The sequence below is a fragment of the Solanum verrucosum genome, unplaced genomic scaffold (genome assembly GCF_900185275.1).
Source record: "Solanum verrucosum unplaced genomic scaffold, falcon-dt-bn FXZP01000079.1, whole genome shotgun sequence".
NCBI lineage: Eukaryota > Viridiplantae > Streptophyta > Magnoliopsida > Solanales > Solanaceae > Solanum > Solanum verrucosum.
Window position 1 is genome coordinate 3,457,229 of NW_026020368.1, and position 16,170 is coordinate 3,473,398.

Genomic DNA, 16,170 nt, shown 5'->3' on the forward strand with positions numbered 1-16,170 from the left:
TATAAACAGGTAATCTGGAGTTGGCAGATGCAATTATAGCATTGGCTGATAGAGATTTAGAAAATAAATTTTGAGATAAATACTAGAATGTACACCTAAGATTTAATATATGATCTAAAACAAATTTTGAACCCCATTGTCCACTGCACTGGTATCTTCCCTTATGCCAAGGGGATTCAACAATTTACACATAACTAGAAAGATTAGGTTTGTCATAATTGAACAATATAATTTTTCAGTGAAGGGGATCCAATTAACTACATTGCCAGTAACTAGTTCCGCCACTAAATAAAAGTGCAAACTCTAACTACCTATTCTAAATGGAACTGTCTCCTATAAATAGAAAGTGTAATTAAATATATAGTTGAGCTGATTGTTTTCTTCTAAAATTAGGGGTGAAGTAAATTCAAAACATAGTATTAATGGGGGAAACCGATAAAGTGTTGTATAAATTCAAATGTTTATGTCAAGCATGTTGCATTATACACAAGCATTCTGCTGGTCAGGTTGCCAATACTTGTAGTTCTTACATTATATTTATTACTGCCAAAAACAGTTTGCTTTCTGATGTGGACTTCTGACATTTCTTTTTTATTTTTCCATGGTTTTAGACTTTCATTGGTATCAACAGAGTTAGAGATTTCCATCTAAATGTCAGGCAAGGAGGAGGTTGGGGAGAGTCTAGCACTTGTTGCATATAATGGGATTGCATCTAGAATCAATGAAACTGGGCTTCAACTTTATCCAGTTTCTGAGTATGACTCTGGTGAAGGTTTACCATATGCGCCTGTGGATTGGCCAAATGTTGGTGATAAGTGGGGCTGGAGGACAGGGAAAAGAGCTACAAATTCAGGCACATTCAAAGATAGATATTTGTATCTTCCGGAGCGTTTTCAAGCACCGAAAGATGGAAAGAAAAATGCTTTCCGAAGTAAGACTTCAGTTAAAAAGTATGTCCAATCTCAGTATCCTGGTATGGATATCGACCAATTCTTTGCCTCATTCAGTTGGATGATTCCTTCAAAGAAGTCGCCAAACTCAATAGGTTAGCTTCCACAAGCTCTTCGGTATATAGTATGTAGAGATTTATTCAGTTGTTTGCATTAATTAAAAGAAACAACACTTACCACATGGCTCACTGTGTATACTAAATTTCCAAATAAATTTAATGCACTTGGAACAATAGTTGTGTGTAAGGACAAATTCTAAATCACCTGTCTCACCCCTTGGCCTTTACATATGTATCCTTGTCCATGGACTCTGTTCAATCTCTAATCTTTACAGAGTACTTTATTTGTTTCCTTTTCTGTCAAATGTGAATGTTATCATACCAGTTACAAGTACTTGCAATTTACCAAACAAAATGTGAAAATTTGTATAATGGCTGCTAGGAGTAAACTTTGTTATGTTCTCATATTTAATAGGAGTATTTAATATTTCTAATACTCATTGAAAAGTATTTTGAATATCCATTTTTTCCATTAATTATTCAAGAGAATAATGGATGTAGCACATTATCTAACAACTCTACCTATAGGAAATTATTAGGAAAGTCATTGACCTCCATTTTTTTGTCGAATTGTGTATTATAAGAATAGAAATATATAAAAGTGTAAACACAAATGTGTTGTTCGTACTTAAAATATTTGGAATGGTTGTTGTATTTTGGAGAATGTTAACCTGTTTTTATAATGTTTAATTATTCACAACAGAAAAATACCCAATGTAATCCAACAAAATGGGATTTGAAGAGGGTAAAGTGTACATTGTCCTTACTTATACCTAGGTAGAGAGGCTATCTATGATAGACCCTTAGCTCAAGAGAAAAACAATCAAAAGTAGTATAGAAAAAGAAATAACATAAATGAAAAATTATAGCAAGATAATATACACAATCTTACAAATCAACCTGAACAAAAGTCAAAACAAGGTAAAACAATAATTGAACTACAAAAAGAAATGAATAATAACCAAACTCAAAGGTGGAAGAAGAGAAATAGTGGGATTTTTGAAGATATATCCAATTTCATTCACAAGGTTAAATGGAATTGCATTGTATCTCTATTGATGCGGAAAGTAGATTAACTAGCACACAATCACAAACAAAGAAAAAATAGAGAAGAAGAATAACATAAAGATTTAATGAAGTTAGGTTAGGCCTAATCCTACCAACAAAAGCAAAGAGAGTTTTCCACTATGAAAGAAAAGAAGAAGCTTACAATACTTTTATATCATAGTGATGGGATAAGAAAACAGTGATGGGATAAAAATTTTGTATCTTGTTTGGTTGTCATGTTTGGAATAACTTATCCCACCATTTAGATCATAGTGATGGGATAAGTAATCCCATATACATGGTGGGATAAGTTATCCCAGGATAACTAATCCTGGGATACTTGTTCCCAACCAAACGACCACTTATAAGCCCTTAGGACTACATTGTGTATCATGTCTAGAATCCCCAACTTATCCCCTATATATAGATCCCAAGTGGCCCCAAACCTATAGTAAAATGTTTTCCCAATCCTATAAGAACAATAATTTCCTTTTCCAAATCTATTAGGACAAAGGGTCTCCTAACTAAACAAATAGGAATTATAGTTTCCTAAAATAAACAAGAGAATAATTCAAGACATAATTAACAAATCTTCCCTTTGGCTTGAATTCCTTTCATCATTGAAATAACACATATTTGCCTTGCTACCAACCCTCCAAAGGGTTACTGAGTACAACTCACACCAATCAAGTCTAGGCAATGCCTAAAATTATTGGTCCGGATTGTCTTGGTCATCATATCTCCTGTATTATTATGTCTAGACACTTGCTTTACATCAACAACCCCTTTAGATACAACATCTCAGATAATATGATGTTTGACTATTTTTATCCCCTTGGCAATGAACCAAGCTTCCATGTTTGATTCTTCTAAAGAGACTCAATATTTTCACCCATAGCACCAACCCATCGATCTACTTTTGAACTAGAAATAGCTTCTTTATAGCTATTAGGCCCATGCACGTCAATGGTCTCTGCAACTGAAAAAGCAAATTCTATAAAATTTACATATCTAAAAAGGTTTTCAGTAACCACGTTTGCAAATCTTTTTCTATGGTTGACACTCTTTTTTTCCTACCTGCTGCAATGCTATATGATTGTTATTGTATAGGTGCATCATCATTATCATATTGATTAATTTCTTGCACATCCTCCACTTTTGAACTATTGGGCCGAGCTAGTAGAGATTCAACTTCTAGCTGAATACGGTAACTAACACCGTGATCTGTTTCTGCTATTGCCTTTTCCTTCTAACTGTCTATTGAGGCATATTAATTGAATGTCACATCCCTGCTAATAATTAACCCCGGAGTCTTTTCTTCTGTGCACTAAAATCTGTAACCTTTCACTCCAGTTGCATACCCTAGAAATATACACTTCTTTGAACTCGGCTCAAGTTTTCCATCCCTTACATGAGCATAAGCAGGACACCCAAATATTCTTAAATTTGAATAATCAGTAGGCCAACCGGACCTAACTTCAAAGGGAGTTTTAAACTCAAAGGTTGTAGAGGGAGATCTAATGACCAAATAACAAGTTGTATTGATGACTTCATCCCAAAAATCCTTGATAACACATAAAAGCACACTTCATGCTCTATCACAAAGTATTCTGTTCATATGTACTGCAACACCATTTTGTTGTGGTTTTCCAACAAAAGTGTGGTGTCTCACTATGCCTTCTCTGTTGCAGAAGTTATTGAACTCTAAGTTGCAAAATTCCAACCTATTGTCATTTCGAAGACGTTTAACTTTTCTTTCGATTTTCCTCTCAACCATCATCTTCCATTTAACAAATGTTGAAAATGCCTCATCTTTTGTTTTCAAGAAATACACCCATACCATTCTTGAGTAATCGTCAATCAAAGTCATAAAGTACCTTGCACCACTTTTGGAGGGAATTATGTTTGGACCCCACAAGTCCGAATGTATATAATCTAACTTGTCTTTTGTCTTGTGTAAAGCCTTCTTGCTGAACTTCACCCTTATTTGCTTACCAAACACACAATGCTCATAAAAATTTAAAGCTTGATTTATGTAATCATCCAACAAATTCTGCTTGTTCAACAAAGACAATCCCTTGTCACTCATATGTCCAAGTCGCAAGTGCCAAATTGAGATTGATTCAGATCACTCTTCCCAGAAGCTACAATTGCTTCCCCTTCAACTTTACTGGCTTGTAGATAACACAGTCCAGAATGAAGCTTACCCTTCATGAGTACCATGGAGCCTTTACATACTTAAGTGCTCCATTCTCTGAGTGAAACTTATACCCTTGATCATCCAATATTGAAAGAGAATGAAATTCCTCTTCATTAAAGGAAAATGCCAAAATTCAATATTCTAATAATGCCATCGAACATTCTCAAGTTGATGTTACCAATCCCCTCTTCCTCTAATGAATTATCATCACCAAGGTGTCAGCACCACTCATCTGTACGTAAGTTGCAAACTAATTCTTGTATGGGCACATGTGAAAAGTTGCACCAGAATTAAGAACCCAAGAATTTTGCCTATGATCAGAACTCACAGCAAAAACTTCCCCTACAAAATCAATGTCATCATAATTATTACCATTGTCAACAATATTTGTTGAGTAGTCAAATATTTTTGAGTAATCAACTTTTGCTTCCCCTTTTTCTCCTTTAGTCTAGGAAAGTCTCTTTTTTAATGACCCTGCTCCCCACACTCATAGTAGTTCTGCTTTCTGTCTCTAGACTTCGATCTGGCGTTAAACCTTTTTCTATTAAAATTTGTATGTTGTGTTCTTCACCATCAGTTCTGCTATCTGGAAAGTTCTTCCTCAACTCCTTAGATTTTAGTGCATTACTAACATCATCAACTAAGATATTGTCTTTCCCATATAGCAATGTATCAAAAAAAGTATCATAAGACGGTGGTAAAGAACATAACACGATTAAGTTCTGATCCTCACTTTCAATTTTGATATCTACATTCTTCAAGTCCATTATAATTGAATTAAACTCATCAAGGTGAGTTTTGACCCATGTACCTTCATTCATACGGAGATTGTATAACCTTTTTTTCAAGTAGAGGTGGTTTGTCAGCGATTATTTAGAGTACAGAACTTCTAACTTCTTCCATGTCGTTGCTGCAGATTTCTCTTTAGCAATTTCCTTAAGAACGCTACTTTTAACGCTCACGAATATCGCACTCAAAGCCTTTTCCTTCAAGTCTGCCTGTTCTGTTTCTTTCAACACTTTTGGAAAATCCTCCTCAAATGTCTTTCACAATCCTTGTAACACCAAAGGCGATCTCATTCTAATCTTCCATAGACTGAAACTAGACCTCCCCTCCCCCCCCCCCACCAATAAATTTCTCTATTTCATACTTTATTGAAGATGATGGAGACATCTTAACCCTTGATTATGTCTAGAAACCTTAACCAAGCTCCAATACCAATTGTTGCAGAAATATCATGGATTAACTAGCACACAGTCACAAACAATGAAAAAATAGAGAAGAAGAATAACACAAGGATTTAATGAGGTTCCGCTAGGCCTACTCCTCCCCACAAAAGCAGAGAGAGTTTTTCACTACGAAAGAAAAAAAGAAGAAGCTTACAATACTTGGGAATCTCTTAGGACTACATTGTGTATCATGTACCATATCATAGAATCCCCAACTATATCCCTTATATATATATATCCCAAGTAGCGCCAAACCTATAAGGATAAGGTTTTTTCAATCCTATAAGAATAATATTTTCCTTTTCCAAATCTATTAGGACAAAGGGTCTTCTAAACCAATAGGAATTATAGTTTCCTAAAATACACAAGGGAATAATTCAAGACATAATTAACATCTATATTTTTGGTGTAAAGACATAGGATTAGAGGATTCAGATCAACTTTTATAGTTCTTAGGATCCTTGTAAGTATTAGAGAAAATGATCAAAATGGTTCTTCATGTATAGGGGTTGAATTATTTTAGTCCTTAATATATACCATTTGATTGAAATAGTCCTTAATATATGTAAAATGAGTATCGTTTTGATCCTGAGCCTTAAATTTGATTATTCTCGATTAAAAACTAACATCCCTCCCCAAACTTATCTCTCTCTTCTCCCAGTACTAGTATGCTCTGCATCCCTTTCCATTTCTCTCTTTAACTGAATCCTCTTCCTAAATTATTTTTTTTCATTATTTCATTTTTTAACTTTCTTCTCTTTTGTGTTAATTAATCCCAAATATTGATAAATTTTACATTCATATTAGTTTTTTGCTATTTTTTCACTGTCAACTCTTCATCTTCTTTTAGAAAAATTGATGGTACTTAATTATTTGAGTTGTTTGTTCAATTTTCTGTTAATGATATGAATGACTATATTTTAGTTGAATTCAAAAAAAAAATTTAGAAAGAGTTATTCCTTCGAGGACGATACACAAAATAAAATTTGAAATATAATGTTACAGAGCAGTAGCATATCCATGCTTATGGATGATATACACACATAAAAAATTCTCTATTATTTTATTACTATAAATTTATAATCTCTTTTGGGTGAATTGAATGATTTTTGGATTGGATTAGCTAGTGGGTTAATTTAACGAAAAATGAAATCAATAGGTGTGCTTTTTCTTTTTGCCCCTTCACTGAGTCTGGTGTATTTTCCAGTTGTCCCAAAAGCAAGAAATTACTTAAACAAAGAAGAAGAAAAAATTAGGTTGCAAAAGTTATGTGTGAGCTTGAATAGGCATCAATATATATGCGATGGACTAAGATCCTCTTTTCAGAAAGAATATGCAGTAAAGAACCAGAGAGGAGTGGGCAAGGAGAGAAGAGAGATGAATTTGGGGGGAGACGTTAGTTTTTAACGGAGAATAGTTAATTTTAAGGACCATTTTGATCATTTTCTCTAAGTATTACACTTTTTGTTCTTTTCTGACTTTCTAAAAGGTCCCCAACATATCGTTAATGTTGAAGTATACATTGTTACCAATTCTAAAAAATATTACCAAACTCAAGACAAAAAACTACAAGGATAATACAACGACTAATAATATAGAGAAATAAGTGAGGAAACACTTAACTATCTAACTTACCTTCTACCCAAATTTGTGACCTCCATAACCCCTATCTAAGGTCATGTCCTCGGTAAGATTAAGTTGCGACAAATCATGTCTAATCACATCTCCCTAATGTTTCATTCGCCTACCCCTACTCATCTCTTGAAACCATTCATAGCCAACCTCTCACACTTCTGCACTAAATCATATGTGCATCTTCTCTGTATGTGTCTGAACCATCACAACCTTGTGTAATGACCCTGCAGGTCATTTTTTAAAACTTTTTGTCACGACCCAGGGGTACCCCCTAGATGTAACATGGCGTATAAACCCTGAAGGACTCATACAAGCCACTTATCATATCATAACATAAAGTAATAAAACAATAAAGAGCAAAACAACATTTAAGTCCAAAACATTTTATAGAAAAAGCGGAAGTCTAACTGATGTCTCAACATAGTTTATATTACAATCGAATGAGAGTGGGCCTAGCCCATATATCATATTCAAAAAAGAAAATACGAAGAGAAACTAGAATAAGGAAAGTCCGTCCTCGAACCATGAGGACTCACCAAGCTCGGAAAGAATCAAAGTCCAAGCTCTAGCCACTAAAATAGGAACCCTGCCTGACGGACCCTACATTTGAGAAAAATGTAGGCAAGAGTATGCATTAGTACAAAAATGCACAAATATGATAGTTATGCATAAAAACATTTAAAACATGCTAAGAAGGACATTTCATTTCATGACATGCAATTGACCAATTAAAACATGATATAAGAGGGTTAGAAAACATAAGTCATAACATCATGGTCAATGCAAGCTAAATCATTTTTTTAAGCCTTTGAACACATATGAAATACTTCTTTAAGTAACCTTAGTTCATTAATCATCTTGTTGTGGGAAAATTAGCCTTAACCGACATAGAGACCATGTGAGCTAAAACATGATCACCCGGTTCTCCCACACCGAGAAGGTTGTTCTACTTGCCTAAGGTAGAACCATGAACTTCTAGCTTAAATGGATTCATAGCTAATCATCCTATGAGGGCACATAGTTTATGGGATAAGGAGATTGTTACTAGAAACCCGACCTCTACTAATGGGAGAGCTTCCATCTCATGAGACTTCTTCTAGAAACCCAGCCCTACTAACGGAGAGCTTCTATATCAATGTCAATATCCACACGGTGCTAAGCATAATTCCCATGGAATATTATTTTCTTACTTATTCTCATTATCCATGGAAAGACATGTCATCTTGTCAATTCAAGCTAGTTAATTAGGATAGCTCTTATCCATTGATTCGATTAGGTGAGAATAGCCTTTCAACCTAAGAATCCTTTCTATGTGAGAAAACCTTTCACATCATGGTTGCAAGTGTTTTATGAGAGTAACCTTTCAACAACACAACAACAACAACAACATTGGCACTTCACTCTCAAAGCACCCTTACAACATTTACATAGTTTCCATAAGATCATGCATAAACTCATACTATTCCCTTTCAAGGTTCAAAGTTTGTTTTCAATCACCAAATCTAAAATTCAAACATTAGATAGGGATTTTATCATAAATTCATGTAATTCTATTACTTCATGCTTTAGATCATAAAACTCCTCTTTCATAATCAACAACCCACATTTTGAGATCACAATTTGGAAAACATAGGGGTTTGCATGGGTTCAAAGGTGAAACATCATAAAAGCATTCTAAATCATCAATTCATGCATATTTAAAAATAATCAAATCATTAAGATCAATAATCAAAAGAACCAATGGTGATTGAAGAAAACCCTAGCTAATTGGGGAATTCTACCATTTGAAATAGGGGAATTTGGGGACTTTATGAATGAAAGAGATTCATGGATGAAAACTACCATACCTCAAGTCCAATTTCTTATCTTCAATAGAGAATTTGGATCCTTATCTTGAAACCCTAGGTGAAATCTTCTTCTTCAAGTTCTAGAGAGAGAATATTTGGGAGGAGTTGGTTTTTCTTTTGGGAATTTGGAAGATTGACTGAAATGGGATGAATTTGGGGGTAAAAAGACTTATATAGGGGTTCTAAATATAGGCAAAACGACATAGTATAGGAACTAATTAATTAGGAAAAGACTGAACTGCCCCTGAGTTAACTGTCAGCTGTCACCGACCTACCAACCGAGAACCCAGTCAACAGACAATGGATGGACCTATGGTCCGTCCTGGTGAACCGTGGTTGGTGGTCAGGGACTTTTGTCTTGACCTACGATTCTTGGACCATGGGTCGTGGACCCACCTACGGTCCGTAGGTCCAACCGTGATCCATGCCTGGACAATTCCTAAGGCACCCATCCATGGACCCACCTACAGTACTTGGCCCACACCAGGGCCGGGCTTGCCCTCGTGGATGGCACCTGGGAGTTTTGAAATCTGTTAAGCTTTCCTCTTTCAGATACGGGGTGTTACACTTTTGGAAAAATTATCATTTTGTCCCTCTCGATAGTTTTCCCAAATCATGCTTTTTAGTTTATGAAGTTGGTTTTAAAATTGAATTGGAAAGTTGAGACTTTTGGAAGTTTTAGAGTTTTGGACACCTCAAGTTGTTAAAAGTGGTTTTTGACAACAATCAGAACTACGAGTCTCGAAAGGGTCTTTAGTATGTTCCATCAGCTCCAGAATGCGGAATTTTGTCTAGAAGTGTAGGTTTTTTCAATTATGGAGTCCTTTTCGTGGATATGAGCCCTTGAGTTGGAAGTTTAAGTATAATTAGGCCAAGAGTTGACTTTGGTCAACATTCGGAGTTTGAACGCTAGGATTGGAATTCCGATGACACCATTGGATTCAGGGGATGATTTTACTCCTAAGTGAGGTCTTGGTTGAGTTTTCAGAGGTTCTGAGGGCAGTTTAGTGTTTTTGAGTAAAAGTTAGTTTATTGCGACTTAAACGGATACTAGGTCAAAGAGACTTTGTATCTGTGTTCCAACGTTCCATTGAGTCTGGAATGTCGAGTTTTGTTGGGTAGCATATATGCTTTGTGTGTGCGAAATTCCAAACGAATCCGGAGGGTTCATTAGGTGATTTTGTTGAGTCTTGGTGTTTGCTGATGTGTTCCAACGTTCCATTGAGTCTGGAATGTCGAGTTTTGTTGGGTAGCATATGTGGTTTGTGTGTGCGAAATTCCAAACGAATCCGGAGGGTTCATTAGGTGATTTTGTTGAGTCTTGGTGTTTGCTGATGTGTTGTATCTGATGCATGTTAAGTAATCTTTGAGATCGCAAGGCTCTTGGTCGCGGCCACATTGGTATGTGGTCTTGTGCTTCACGATCGCATGGAGGATGTTGCAATCACAATAGCATCTTGAGCATCTTTATCGCGTGGCCTTGTATTGCAATCGCGATGGTCAATTAATGAGTTGACCAGCATTACTCATCGCAATTGTGAGGTATCGGGTTGCGATTGCGAAGGGTAAAAGTGACTTGGATAGATTCTTCTTTCCAAAATCGGGGATTAATCCTCATTTCACCATTTTTGAACTTTGGAAGCTCGGTAAAGGCAATTCTAAAGGGGCATTTCGAGATTCTTCAATTGGGTAACGATTTTTAATTCCCCATCTTTATTACCCACTGTTTACTTCAAGATTTTATTACCCCATCAGTAGAGGCTATTTAATTCCTAATTTTGAAGTCAAACTTTTTGAGTTTTCTCAAGAATTTGGATTTTTAAGAAAATGGTGATTTGAGCTTGGTTTCCTATTCATTACAAGTATCTAGTCAGTCCACACAAATTTATATTTTTTTTCTTCCCTTTTGGTGGATCTTTTTATTTTTGAAGTGAATTTTGTCCATGATTATACAGTCTGTGCATGTAGTCAGGTACGGAGCTTCGTTGAAAAATTACTCCATACAGATAGTGAAAATGATTTTTTTTGCATATCTGTAAGTTGTTGAATCTGCTTGGCATAAAGACTTTTTTTTTTAATCCCCATAATTGAAATCCTGGGCTCCGTCACTACTGGTAGTTTACTAACCTTATGCCAATTTTTTTTTCATTATTTAGATATTGGTTTTGACTCAGATACGAAAGAGAGGACTACATCTTCAGGGACAAAAATGCAGCCTTTACTGTCTGATTCTCCTTTCAGAGCCATTACTTGTAAGGCTGGTAACCGAATCTGTAGCAGTTTAACAGCAGAAAATCCTTTGACGGGCACCAGATTTTGTGATCTCTGTTGCAGTGAGCCTGGTTTTTGCGGAGACTGCTGTTGTATACTTTGCAGTAAGCTTATCACTTTGGACTATGATGGGTACAGTTACATCCGATGTGAAGCTACAGTAGTTGATGGCCACATATGTGGACATGTTTCCCATCTAGAGTGTGCTCTACGAGCTTACATGGCTGGGACAGTCGGAGGAAGCATCAATTTGGATGCAGAGTATCTCTGTCGATATTGTGATTCAAGGACGGATTTGGTTCCACATGCTTTGAAGCTTTTAAACATTTGCACATCCGTTGCTTCTTATGCTGACATCGAAAAGATTTTGAATGTTGGCATTTGTATTTTGCGTGGCTCACAAAAAAGTAGTGCAAAAGAGTTGTTGCATCGTATTGAATCAATCAATGCAAAGGTATAGCTAATTGATTAATGGTACTTTGTTTCCTATGATGCTATCCTTTTTCCAATTTTGAGGTTTACAGTTACTAGAATGACCAATTTGATAATCATATCAGCTTATGAAAGGAGTCAGCATTCAAGATGCATTCAAAAAGGAAAGCTGTGTGGATAGCACTGGTAACTTCTCTGCCTTGTCATAGTCTTGTTTGTGTTGACCTGTCACTTTGACTTGAATATCTGTATTTGAGCAAGATATTTATGTGCAAATGTGGTTATTTTGTTAAGTACTGTCTATTTCGTGATACAAATATATACATCTGCATTGTAAGTTTTATCTGTTTCAGTGCTTCCTGTTGTCCACAAATACCAAAAACACTTGGTGCAAACTAAACTGCAATATGACCAGAAAATAAAATTGGAGATCCTTGGAAAGGGTACGAAAGAGGAATTATTTGTTGCACAACCAGTGCATCAGTTAAATGCTATCCAACTGCTCCTTGGTCCTAACTAGTGAAGGAAATGAATAGCTTCCTTATTAAGAGTTTGGAACCTTGGTGTAATCGGCCTAAAGATAAAGGAATGGATCACTCAAGGATCTCTTGTAGGGTGCTGTTTTGGTCAATTGCAGCAATAACATCTCCTGGCGTAAAGAGTTCTGCCTAGCCCCTATGGCATAGAATTGAATGTCACATCCATGATCTGTCTCACCACATTAGTATGTAAAACATAAGAGGATGGTGTGGGGTGGGGAGGTGAATCGAAATTCTTTTCGAATGTTAGTCAAGTTATAATTGGTCGACTGTTGATTTCTTCAAGTCGACTACCCTAGAGTTTAGACGATTAGATAAAACAACATATTATATAAGGCATAAAGAGATAAAAGACAGTTGACACAAAGATTTTTATACTAGTTCGGATCACCGATGTGGTGCCTAATCCAGTCCCATTGGGTTACAAGGGTTTCCTTAGAGCTTGAATATTTATGGTTAGACAGATAGCCTGTTGTGAACTCCTTGGCCTGAAAGATTCCAATGTACTTGTCGATCACATCCTCTACTCTTATTGTTTTCTAATCTCTCCGTATCTTTTCTTTTCACTAGTAAACTATATTGAATACAGTAATAAAAGAGTGACTAGAGTTTTTGGTCGAGGGAAATTGCTCAATCTTCTTCTTACAAAATCAGATAGAGAAAAGTAGTCGAAAGATAATCTTATTCATTCAGTACCCAAACTTTAAATACGACAGATAAGAACAACCTACATCTAAACTTAAGGAAACCAACTACCTGAACTCCTAAACAATAGGGGGAGTCTTCTATTGATACTCCAAAACAGTATTAGTTACGGTAACTAATAATTACAGTAACTAAATACTTAATACACCCGCTCAAGTTGGGCGTAGTGCAACAATGATAAATATTGTAACTTACCAAGGGTGCGCCTGTAGAGTGTAGCATTAGCAGGCGGAGAACGATCAACTGCCCGAGGTAGTTTACCAGAGCACATTGGATTAACAACTCCTTTACAATCTTGAATATCCAATTCAGACAAAATGTCAAGAATGTATTTGGATTGAGAGAGAATAAGACCACCTGGCACTTTTTTAACTCCGACACCCAAAAAGTAGTCCAAGTAACTAAGATCCTTCATGGAAAACCGAGAACCCAAGGAATTAATAACATGTCTAATCAAGCTGGGATGACTTCCCGTGATCAAAATGTCGTCAACATAGACGAGTACATAAACATTTGCAACCAAATTCTTCAAAATAAACAGAGAAGCATCAGATTCAGACATGATAAATCCCATTTTCTGTAGATGATTGCACAATGCAGTATACCAAGCCCGCGGGGCTTGTTTAAGACCATAAAATTGCCTTTTCTAATCTGCAAACATGATAAGGGAACTGGAAATTAACAAAGCCTTGATGTTATTACATAAAAAACCTCTTTAGTCAACTGGCCCTGTAGGAAAGCATTGTTGACATCGAGTTAATGAATGTGCCAATTGTGCTGCACTGCTATGAATAACACTGTAGGAACAGGTTGTGTGTGTGAAGTGGTATGATGCCAGGAAGACGGAGAAGAAACTGGAGAATTCTCTGGATTAGTAGCAGCTGATGGTACCTGGTTGAAATTGAAGAAGCGAGTATCATTAATTGATGGTCCGGTTCTAAGGAGAGTAGTACAAGTGGCAGTATATCAGGTGATGGAGTCGGATTGCAAACTGACGTTGGAGTTTCCTCTTTGGAGTCAACTTTTTCCCAGATCAGTTAAGAAAATTTGTTCCTTACATCTAAAAACATAGTTTTAAAAGGTGACTAGAGTTTTTGGTCAAGGGAAATTGCGCAATCTTCTTCTTACAAAATCAGATAAAGAAAGTAGTCAAAAGATAATCTTATTCATTCAGTACCCAAACATTAAATACGACAGATTAAGAACAACCTACAGCTAAACTTAAGGAAACTAACTACTACCTGAACTGATAAACAATAAGGGGAGTCTTCTATTGATACTCTACAACAATATTAGTTAATGTAACTAATAATTACAGTAACTAATGCTTAATACTTCTGTGATGATGATCTGCTTTTATATTGCTTGGCTGCTTCTTTACCGTTGCTTGGACAGAATGGAATTGATATCAATTTGCTGATCTTCAATTAATCTCTGATTTGGAATGTCACTGAGATTGATCAGAGAAGAAGAGAAGTTGCAAAATCTTCTTATCTGGTTTTCAGTGTTTTGCTCTTAAGGTAACCCAAGGGATTTTCTCCTTCAATCAAGGTATTCAAATTTGTCCGAGTGTCCTGCTCTTTCTTGTGGTTAGCGTGTGCTCTTTTTCCTTGATTCAAATCTATCTTTAGACAAGTCATTCTTCCTTGATTATGCCTTCTTTACCCAGATTTTGGATGTCTCATTTTTTTGACACAGATCATTAAGGATTAGTGTCATCATTAAAACGTATGTTAAAATACAAGTTAATGAAGCTAACGTTAGTTATTGGTTCTCTGCCTTTAGCAATACTGCTCAGATTTACTGGAGCCTATCTGTTAGGCTGATATATGCAGATAGATATTGCTGTTATTGTTCTTGTGATACTTCTTGTTGGGCTTGATGTGCAACCATATTTTCTAATGATGATTGTCTATATGTTGTGTCTTTCGTATTTCTGGAATCCTGGTTCAATGCTCAACTTGCTATTATTATCAAATCTTGTGGCAATTCATACCCTACATATTTCTAATGTCATGTAGGATTCTTTTAATCCTTCAAATTTTGGACAATGGTTTTCATGAAGTTAATTTCTGGATTTTTCAGCTAACTCTGGTACCTCACAAGGTCAAAATCTCAGTCAGAAGCAAAAGACAATGAATGATTCCAATCAGCCTGAACTTTGATTGCAAAGTTATCCTTATTGATGGGAGGTAACAAGTACACAGTGGAATGTGCAAGCTAGTCCGAACGACATTGTCATAAAAAATGATTTGTTATTATGATTTGGTACATTGCTACTCGTACACTTATACATTATCACCATGTGCTCAAACAGAAAGAGCCCAAGTTTGTTCATTATTCGGATGAGCTATATACTTGTTGTTTAAGTAAACATACATATGTATGTTACAATTGACAAGGACTCGTTGTTTTGCTTATGTACTATTTCAACATATGGTGTTCAAAGTTAGTCTCGATAAAGTGTAACTTTATACTTTGAAGTTTTATATTTGACAAAGTGCAACTTTATACCATGTTTGAAGTTTTATATGGCTGAAGTTTAGGTATATCGTATACATGATTAATTGATACATCAAATATGAAAAAGTTAAACTATTGTACGAGAACAAGTTGGTCAACGTCTCTCCAAACACCTCTAGATCCATTATCAAACTCTCCACGGCCATGGTCATCCTTGGGCACCGTCACTATAAGCTCTGCATCCACAAATACCGCCGTGGCCAGCTCGGGCGTAGCCGAAGCAGGCAACCTGTACCTCCATGTATCCACCTTCAATTGTTCATCCTCATCACCGTCTCCATTTCCCTTTCTCACAACGATCTTTGTTACCCCAGGATGAATCTCTACTGCCTGTGCCCTCACTTGTCCATTCGCAGCTCCTTTTAGTTCGATTCTTGCCACGAAACGGAAGAATCCTTCCTTCTCTTCCACCACCACATCTGCATCAGAACAGAACGGCAATTCCAGAAAGTAGTTAAATACGTGAGGAAGTCTCCGGAGTTTCTTCATTGCGGAATTAGGAATGTGTTGTTGCTGTTCTGAAAAATTAGAATCAATTCCGCCAATGTTTGGTTTCAGGGAGAGAGGATGTACTCTCATACCCTGAATTGTTGGGGTTGAAACGATAAGAAGAAGAAGAAGACAAATGTTGAAAAGGTTCAAAATTCCAATAGGGCAATTTGGGATTCTATTAACCCCAGATGGGAAGATTGATAATTGCATTAGATTGTTTGTCTGTATTTTTTAAAGGGAT

At 36.1% G+C, this 16,170-nt stretch overlaps 4 protein-coding genes across 4 annotated transcripts in view; 2 read left to right on the forward strand and 2 right to left on the reverse strand.

Moving 5' to 3' along the window:
- Positions 1–12,190, forward strand: part of LOC125838010 (uncharacterized) — a 56,503-nt gene extending 44,313 nt beyond the window's left edge. Inside the window, exons 2-4 of the mRNA XM_049517063.1 lie at positions 11,124–11,692; positions 11,796–11,856; positions 12,024–12,190. Coding sequence (XP_049373020.1) covers positions 11,124–11,692; positions 11,796–11,856; positions 12,024–12,190 — 797 coding nt within the window. The remainder of the gene's footprint in view (positions 1–11,123; positions 11,693–11,795; positions 11,857–12,023) is intronic.
- On the forward strand, positions 652–1,050 carry LOC125838254 (uncharacterized). The gene has a single exon (XM_049517336.1). The coding sequence runs from the start codon at positions 652–654 to the stop codon at positions 1,048–1,050; it is 399 nt and encodes a 132-aa protein (XP_049373293.1).
- Positions 12,191–12,244: 54 nt separating the features above from the next.
- On the reverse strand, positions 12,245–13,488 carry LOC125838011 (uncharacterized mitochondrial protein AtMg00810-like). Its single transcript, XM_049517065.1, has 2 exons — positions 13,110–13,488; positions 12,245–12,345 (listed from the first exon to the last, which is right to left on the reverse strand). The coding sequence occupies exons 1-2, from the start codon at positions 13,486–13,488 to the stop codon at positions 12,245–12,247; spliced, it is 480 nt and encodes a 159-aa protein (XP_049373022.1).
- A 1,996-nt stretch (positions 13,489–15,484) lies between these two features.
- On the reverse strand, positions 15,485–16,139 carry LOC125838241 (uncharacterized). Its single transcript, XM_049517321.1, has one exon. It carries the CDS (start codon positions 16,137–16,139, stop codon positions 15,510–15,512), a length of 630 nt encoding a protein of 209 aa, XP_049373278.1. The 3' UTR covers positions 15,485–15,509.
- Between the last annotated feature and the right edge of the window lie 31 nt (positions 16,140–16,170).